At 49.1% G+C, this 9,219-nt stretch overlaps 1 protein-coding gene across 3 annotated transcripts in view; it reads right to left on the bottom strand.

Moving 5' to 3' along the window:
- Positions 1 to 9,219, bottom strand: part of pip5k1ca (phosphatidylinositol-4-phosphate 5-kinase, type I, gamma a) — a 44,220-nt gene that overhangs the window by 14,840 nt on the left and 20,161 nt on the right. For 2 of the 3 annotated variants that reach the window (XM_030371899.1, XM_030371901.1), the window contains exons 7-11: positions 6,759 to 7,058; positions 4,856 to 5,064; positions 3,587 to 3,670; positions 2,847 to 2,895; positions 266 to 368 (exon numbers count right to left, since the gene is read on the bottom strand). In XM_030371899.1, the coding sequence (XP_030227759.1) occupies positions 266 to 368; positions 2,847 to 2,895; positions 3,587 to 3,670; positions 4,856 to 5,064; positions 6,759 to 7,058 (745 nt within the window). The remainder of the gene's footprint in view (positions 1 to 265; positions 369 to 2,846; positions 2,896 to 3,586; positions 3,671 to 4,855; positions 5,065 to 6,758; positions 7,059 to 9,219) is intronic. The other variant, XM_030371900.1, reaches the window with a different exon arrangement.

The following is a 9,219-nucleotide window of genomic DNA, read 5'->3' as shown; positions in this document are numbered from 1 at the left end:
TGAGAAATATTAATAAGCCAGCTGGAAACAGAATATGAGAGAGAGAGAGAGAGAGAGAGAGAGAGAGAGAGAGAGAGAGAGAGAGAGAGAGAGAGAGAGAGAGAGAGAGAGAGAGAGAGAGAGAGAGAGAGAGAGAGAGAGAGAGAGAGAGAGAGAGAGAGAGAGAGAGAGAGAGAGAGAGAGAGACAGAATGCAAGAGGTATAGCGGCGTCTGACATTGAAGAGTGTGTGTGTGTGTGATGACTGTGTAAGGCAACGCTCTCACGTTGAAGGTCCAACTCACAGGAGCTCTTCCTGAACACCGTGGAGCTCATGAACTTGAAGAAGCGGTCTGCGTAGAAGCCAGGCCGGTGGACCGACACTGTGTCCTGGGAGGGGGGGGGGGGAGGCATGAATAATACTGAGTATAAAAAAGGAATGAGTAATACATGAATAATAACACAATAGTAATACAATGAATTAATAAAATACAACTAAATAAAAGATGGACATAATAAAATTAGACAACACAGAATAATTATTATTATTCTGTGTTGTCTTCTTGTTCTGCTCCTCTGTGCTCTTTTGAAATGGGCGCGGCCTCATCCAGGCCGCGCCCATTTCCTTCCACTAAGACTTTTTTGGTGGACAATTTTTGTTGTTTTAGTGGCAGCTATATCATCTGCAGAACTCTAACGGTTTGTTCCTGAAAGCCTCTATGCACCATTATCTTGCCCGTTATGATGAGAGAGAGAGAGAGAGAGAGAGAGAGAGAGAGAGAGAGAGAGAGAGAGAGAGAGAGAGAGAGAGAGAGAGAGAGAGAGAGAGAGAGAGAGAGAGAGAGAGAGAGAGAGAGAGAGAGAGAGAGAGAGAGAGAGAGAGAGAGAGAGAGAGCGCACAACCAAGTCCAAAGAAAGGAGTTCAAACAGAGGCAGCCAGATGCATGCAAGGTGTGCAGCCAGGTGTGACGAAATAATCAACGCTTAGTGCTGAGATGGATGACCCACTACAACGCCTCACTTCAGTTGTCCAGCAGAGTTCACCGGACAGACAGACAGACCGACAGACGGACAGACACAGAGACAGGTGCGGGAACAGCCAGACGGTCCGACCAGGGAGCGACCTGATGGCATCTCTTCATTATTCATGCCCCCCGGGCAAGATGCCCGGGGGGCATCCCAGTGGGCATCCCAGTCCCAGTCTGATGGGATCAGACTGGGACTGGGATTGTGTGACGGGTGGGCGGGGCTCAGGGAGGGATCAACTCTACGAGCGTATAGAAAAGGGTGCGGGGGAGTGAACATTGAATCTGGAGGTGTGAATATACTGCCAGCGCTTAAAAATGGAAAGAACGAATCCAAATGACGAAATTCTCTATTTTTAAAAGGTGACATATTATACCACTGGGTAGGCTGGTAGACTGATCCATCCAGAACGCATCTAGGTGGACACGCCCACTTTGGTTGTCAGAAGAGGCAGATTTTCATAACGGCTTGTAACGGCTAATCACACTCACACCTGCTGGTATAATATATCACCTTTAATCTTCAATTTTAGCCGGCGACTGACATCCGCTTTAACAGCTTTTACTCCATAACATATTTGCGATGCGTCGCTGGGTGGACAGGGGCTGGAGACGTACTGCGCGCGGAGAAGTGTCACATCACTTCTCCAACACGTGACAGAGCTCAGCGCTAGGGGCTTCTCTTAGCAGCCAGGAACATGACGCACATGACCCGCTACTGCCTCTTTAAATGTATGTGTGCACGTTTGTGTGTGTGTGTGTGTGTGTGTGTGCGTGTGTATGATGAAATGAAAATGAAAGCGGAGAGGAACAAGGAAGAGTGAGTAGGAAGAGATAGAGAAAGGACATAGATAGTAATGAATAGAAAGAGCAAGAGAGAGAGAGAGAGAGAGAGAGAGAGAGAGAGAGAGAGAGAGAGAGAGAGAGAGAGAGAGAGAGAGAGAGACAGCATGAGAGAGAGAGAGAGAGAGAGAGAGAGAGAGAGAGAGAGAGAGAGAGAGAGAGAGACAGCATGAGAGAGAGAGAGAGACAGCATGAGAGAGAGAGAGAGACAGCATGAGAGAGAGAGAGAGAGAGACAGCATGAGAGAGAGAGAGAGAGAGAGAGAGAGAGAGAGAGAGAGAGAGAGAGAGAGAGAGAGAGAGAGAGAGAGAGAGAGTTAGAGAGAGAGAGAGAGAGGGAGAGAGAGAGAGCAAGAGAGAGAGAGAGAGAGGGAGAGAGAGAGAGCAAGAGAGAGAGAGAGAGAGAGAGCAAGAGAGAGAGACACAGAGAGAGAGAGAGAGAGAGAGAGAGAGAGAGAGAGAGAGAGAGAGAGAGAGAGAGAGAGAGAGAGAGAGAGAGAGAGAGAGAGAGAGAGAGAGAGAGAGAGAGAGAGAGAGAGAGCGCAGAATGAGAGCGACAAAAGGACCCTATATTAAGAACAGCCTGCTGCTGATATAGAGGGAAGGATTTAAAGAACCCGGAAGAGATAAAAGAACAAAAGAACGAAAACAAGGAAAGAAAAACGAAAGACAGAAAGAGTGGGTTCATGTAAAGTGTGACACAGATTAACTGAGCCTGGATGTGTTGGATGTGGCGGCCCGCTAAGCTGAAAGGTACACGGACAGACCGACCTCGAGCGTTCACTGGGCTCCGAGGCCGGCCACATCTCGACGACAAGGGGATTCGAAATCGCTCCCTTAAAACCCACTGTCGCTAAGATCGGGCTGTCTCCGTGGCGACCGGAGAGCAAGACAGCCGAGGGACGGACGACGTGTAGACACAACCCAAGACCCCCGCTCCGAGTGACACATCTGGACGGCGCAGCGAGCCAACGTTGGAACAGCCGTTCACACACACTCACCCCATCGTGGACCAGAGCCTTCCATGTGTGCTCCAGTTTCTTGATTAGCCTGCAGCGGAGGAAGCAGAAGAGGAGGCGTTGTCAGCCGGTTAGCGTGGCTTTGTCAGACTGACACACTCTGACTCTGAGAGCCGGGGCCATGGAGCCGGGGTCTGCGGCGTGTTTGCAGAGGGACGATTCAATGAACTCTTTATGTAAGCTGTCCGATCTCATTAAGCCCTCTCCCCCGAGACGTGCGCTTCTCTCGATAACGTGGTTGCAAGCGATTAAAGCGATTATAACGATATAACTTTTGTTTTTTTGATTTGTGTAGATTCAAAATACTGCATCTCTTCAAAATAGGTTTTAAATTGACCTTCTGATTATTATTCTAATTATTGTTTTGTCTATTTCTGCAAGAGTGCTATTGGGATTAACGCGCAATCTAGGAAGATAAATCCAGACAAGCAATACGCATTTTTTGACTCTAATCTCTTTCTCAGTTTCTCAGTCAAGTTGGCATGGTTTGACGCACATCACACACCAGGGAGTCACGGCAACGCGACGAGACGAGACTGTGAGAACACGACGGCGATGAGGGGATCACTCCTCTCACGCCTCACCCACAATGCATCACGTCCTCCCTCCCTCTTTTCATCTATTCACTATCGATACATCTGGCTCAGTGATTGGCTGAGCGCTAGGGCAGCGGACGCTGTGATTGGTCCGTGCCCCCCCCCCCCCCCCCCCGAGTGTCTTACCTGTAGGACTGCAGGATGTCGATGATCCCGATGTAGAGTAGGAGTCGCTCCCCTTTCCCGTTGACGGCTGGGATGCCCCCCATCCTAACCACAGAGGGAGATAATGGGGAGGGGTTATGGGCGGTAATGAGCAGAGAAGATGAAGGATCATTTGAAACCATGCATGATTCCTCTGATTGTTGAGCTATTTTTAGAAGTAATGTAGAGACGCCCACGTTTCGGCCGAAAAAATGTCATGCAAAGAGCTTATTAAACATTGTTTTATGCTTTTATTAGACTGGAGGCTTTAGGATCTGCTTACCCATTTTAAAAATTGAGGCACAGACCGTGAGTGATTTATGAATTATGTTTATCATTACTAAAACATACTTTAACTGGGGCAGAAGAGGCAACATTAATAAATCATTTTTATTTCCTTCCCCATCTGTTCTGGTGTCTCCAACACGGAGCCACTAGGATTCCTGAGGCAGCTTTCTGGCTGCCGAGGGCATCTCAAAAACATGTGTAATGCTTTTTGAAAACGGTGACATTTTGTTCAGATAGAAAGTCCTGGGATGTTATTGTTTGCGAGTATAAATGCCTGCCTTCAATGTCTCTGGTTGTCGGATCAACAGTAGACCATTATCCTGAGTTTACCACTCACTCGCTTAACCGGGGTTCAACAATAAGTGGTGCCAGAAAGTGAATCATGTTGGCAGGGTAAAATCGTCACTTTCAGTTCTTTTAACCAAGATAGTTGCACAGAGATGGCTGTCAGAGGGCCACAGAGTTAATCTTGCTCGTAATTGTATGGCGACATTATTAAACATATTATAGTAACAAAAGCCTTAAGTCCTTAAAGGTGACATATTATACCAGCAGGTGTGAGTGTGATTACCCATTACGAGCCGTTTTGAAAATCTGCCTCTAGTGACATCACAAGTGGGAGTGTCCACTTAGATGTAGGACGGATAGATGTGCAACGTTTGCTACAGTCCACTGGGTAGGCTGGTCGACTGATCCATCCAGCACACATCTAGGTGGACACTTACACTTGTGATGTCACTAGAGGCAGAATTTCAAAACGGCTTGTATTGGCTAATCACACCTAGTGGTATAATATGTCACCTTTAACACAAAAATAAAAACGCTGTTAATTAAAAAATGCATTAAAATATTAAAATAAATACGTTTCTGTGTGAGGGCCGGTTCAAACGTTCCCAGGGGGCCGGTACGCGGTAAGCGGCCCAGAGGGTATACGCTGAGCCCGGGGGGGGGGGAGAGACGTACGTGTCGTCGGTGTCGATGGACTCCCCGCGGGCCGCGCCCCCCTGGATTGACTCCATGGCGGTGGAGTACAGGGCCTTCTGCTGGGCCATGGGCCTCTTCTTGTCGCTGTCCCCCTGGGAGCCCTCCATCTGCCGCTCCCGCTCCGCCTGGTCCATGTTGTGGACCCCGAGCAGCAGGCTGTAGTCCATGATCTTGAAGCTCTCCAGGACCTGCACCGCATCAAGTCAATACAATAAAAATTACATTACATTGTATTTGTATAGCACTTAGACAGGTACAGGTACAGTCTCAAAGGGCTTAACAGGTCATACACACGACACCCCCTGACACTAGCCCCCCAGAGGGCAAGAAAAAACTCCCTTGATTAGCAAGGAAGAAATCTTGAGAAAGAATACAGAGTGGGGGACCCCTCCTTCAGAGTGGGGGGTCCCTCCTTCAGAGTGGTGGGTCCCTCCTTCAGAGTGGGGGATCCCTCCTTCAGAGTGGGGGATCCCTCCTTCAGAGTTGGGGACCCCTCCTTCAGAGTGGGGGATCCCTCCTTCTAGGGATGATCAGGAGTGCAATGGGTGCCATAATTGGCCTACACGCACGCACGCACGCACGCACGCACACACACACACACACACACACACACACACACACACACACACACACACACACACACACACACACACACACACACACACACACACACACACACACACACACACACACACATAAATAGAGGCACCCAGGCAAACACTTCATCATACACACATCAGGTCCCTTGACACACAGGTGAGGGCTGAGGAGCTGGATGGGAGATGGATTGAACGGCGGGATATGCAGAACGGGTGAAGGGGTGGTGTGAAGTGATGAATGTTTTTGACCGACTTCACCTTGCAGTATAGATGCATCAAACCCCTTTTAAAAAGCTGTCTACACGACCAAAGATGGATTCAGACCTGCAAGAATGTTTCTCCATTGCGTAACAAAGTCTCACTTGTTATGCATAAACAAGGTATACAGGCGTGGTTAAATGGTGTGTGTGTGTGTGTGTGTGTGTGTGTGTGTGTGTGTGTGTGTGTGTGTGTGTGTGTGTGTGTGTGTGTGTGTGTGTGTGTGTGTGTGTGTGTGTGTGTGTGACAAACACAGACATGACATGACATGCAATTCACTATGACATGCAATTCAATGATTGGTTAGACAAGGAAAGTCCTTCAAACACCAGTCTTCACTGTCGATTCATAAAAAACGGGTAATTTATAGGGCGGGGGTGTTTCGGACGCACCAAACCATCCCATAAAATTCCTGGCCTTGCGTTTGGTTTCCCTCCTCCTCCCTCCATCCCATTCCTCCAGAGTCCTGGATGTGTCACTCCCAGCTCTCCCAACCCGGCTCTATTTATAGTTTACTCTTCGCCCAGCCACTGCAGAGAGCTGCACTTCCATCATTGGTTTGAACAGAGAGAAATAGAGAGTTGTTGACACAGCTGATCCACCCCGATGTCTGTCATTTCCTCCATAAACACACAAACATGCATGGGATATCAGGCGGGCTAACACACACACACACACACACACACACACACACACACACACACACACACCACAGCTCCACACAATCACACGCGCACACACCCGCACACACACAATAACACGCGCAAACACCTACACACAATCACAAACAATCACACACGCACACACAAACAAACAATCACACAACCGACACGCGCACACACACACACACACACACACACACACACACACACACAAACCAGAGGTCCACACAATCACACACGGATGCACACACACACACACACGCGCACCACCCCTTCCACTCCCAATGACCCCAAGCCATTCACCCCGGTCCCCATCCTCCTCCCACCCCAGAGCCCTCCCCCAGCCCCGTCGCCCCCCCTCACCAGACAGTCCCTCTGCAGGGTCTTGACCAGGGCGCTGTAGGTGTCCTGGTCCAGCATCAGGCCTTCCTCCAGGTTCTGCATGAAGTCCAGGTCCTTGAAGGTGGGCCGGGCCTTCTCCCGCTCCTTCTTGGACGCCCGGCGCTTGTAGGTGGAGCCCTTCAGGTCGTACTTGAGGTGCATGCGCACCACGCGCGGCAGCACGTTGTTCATCACCACCACGCGGATGTTCTTGCCCCCCGACTGGACGCAGTAGAGGCCGAAGAACTTGGGCAGCAGGGTCCGCGGGTTCTGGTTCAGGTTCTGGCGTCGCAGACCGGCGGGGAGAGAGAGAGAGAGAGGAGGCAGAAGGGTGTGATATATCGGTAATGTCACATCTCGCCCCCTTTGTTGATTATTTCACCCACTGTCTTATGTTTCTCTGATTGTCTTCACTCCCTTCAATTGTTTTCTCCGGTCGCTCATTAACATTCCCCTCCTAGTGTTTTTAGTCAGCGTGTTTCCCTTCCTCTGGGCCAGTTCGTCTTTGTTCTCTGTATCATTATTTTCCGAGTGATACTCACAGTTCCCGGCTTTCTGACTCTTGCCTGTTTACTCCCGACTATGTCTTTGCCTTATCCCTGCCAGATTGTTCTACTGCTCTCCAACTGATTACCCGTGTACCGGCCCACTACGCCTTGGTCTTCTCCCTGCTGGATTGTTTACCTGGATCGTCAACTGATTACCCGTGTTCCGACCAAACTGCTAGTTAAGACAATTCTTTCTACAAAGGCTTTTACCTCCTGAGTCGCTCCTGAGTCGCGCCATTGAGTGCTCCCCCAGTCGTTACAGGTAATGCATGTGTTTTGGGGATCCTTGTGTTTTACTAAGGCGGAGTTCAGTACAAGCAAGTCTCTGCTGTGCTGGCAGAAAGCAGAATCGGTAGAGAAGCCTTTCAAATGAAAAACATTAGAGTGCTATTAGTGGCGAAATTCCTCTGGTACAAGGGGTCCCTTCAGAAAGGAAATTAGTCAGTGTACTGCCACTGTCAAAACGACAGCTACTCCTAATAGTGTGAGCGGGGGGGGACTGGTAAGCTAGGTCAAGTACAGCCGGGCTCCCAGGGAAATATTTACTCACTCCACACAAACCAGAGCGCAAGCAGCGTCCCAGACTGTGTACCAGGGGAGCCCGGACCCAAAAAAGCACGGTGACACATCACTCCATTGAGTATTCACTCTATCAAAGGGGGACTATCCCCTCTCCGGCGCATCTCTCGGCTAAATATTGCCCCAGTCAATCCAGACAAATGAGGTCAGCCGGGTGAGGAAGAGAAAAAAACGAGCAGAAGGACCTGCAGTGACCTTGGGATCTGTGCCAGCGTGGCCCCATTAGCGAGATGAGAGATAGGAGATGAGACACTGCTGGTTCCCACTGAGGTAAAGCAGAGCTGGCAGGTGTAATATACTGCACAGAGGAGGGGAAGGAGGGGAGGGGGGAGCTGGACAACATCAGAAAATATAAAAGGTAAGGTCGGAACTAGAACTAAGAGATAAAAAGGGCTATTGGCTGTACTTTACTGGATGGATATGCCTTGCCTTTAGCTGGGAGTGTTAGGGTTGCATAAAGAGATAGAGAGCGCGGTAGGCAGAAGGAAAGTGAGAGAGGGCGAGAGAGAGAAAGAGAGACTATGTGAAAGACACCGAAAAAAAGATGGATATAGAGAGAGCGAGGCAGAGAAAAAGAGAGCGAGGGATGAGGGCGAGGGGGAAGAAAGAAAGAGGGAGTCAGTGAGTGAGGGAGAGAGCACGACAGAGGAACAATGTGTGCAAAACAGACAGGAAGGAAGAATAAAGAGAGAGATGGAGATGGAGAGAGGGAGAGAGAAGCACCAGCCTTCAGCCACACATGACATCCGTACGCCAATGAGATTGGGCCACTGCATCCATAACAAGTAAACATGTCAAAACCAGGGGCATTGTGGGTAAGACGTAGGAACAACAGACAACAGAGTAGTTGCTGTTGTTGGCCATGATGACTGGGGAAAGACAGCCAGGATGGGCACCAACACTAAAAGTGTTCTGATACGATATACCAGAATTTGAAATTCCTCCTCAGTCTATGAACCAATCCGATACCATCACATGGAAAAAACAAACAAACATGGATGCTCATACTTAAATAGAAGAATACAAAGGTATTATTATTATGGGTAATAAATGTAAATTATCTACTTCGACAAAAAACCAATTGTCGACATGAGTGAGGAGAGTGAGAAGTGAACCCTTCAATAAGAACCAGTGCCATAAGTAGTCACAATGCTAGCTGCTGTATTGGTATATACTCGGTATCGGCTGATACTCAAGTTCAGGATTTGGAGTCGGTATCGAGAAGGAATAAATGGTATCTAAATGGTATCTGAACATCTCTAACACAAAGAGAGGGGCCGATGGGAGAGAGGGGACGGGGGGGAGGATGGGCCTAT

This window comes from Gadus morhua, chromosome 12 (genome assembly GCF_902167405.1).
Source record: "Gadus morhua chromosome 12, gadMor3.0, whole genome shotgun sequence".
NCBI classification, from domain to species: domain Eukaryota; kingdom Metazoa; phylum Chordata; class Actinopteri; order Gadiformes; family Gadidae; genus Gadus; species Gadus morhua.
This window is presented reverse-complemented; position numbering and strand designations above follow the sequence as displayed.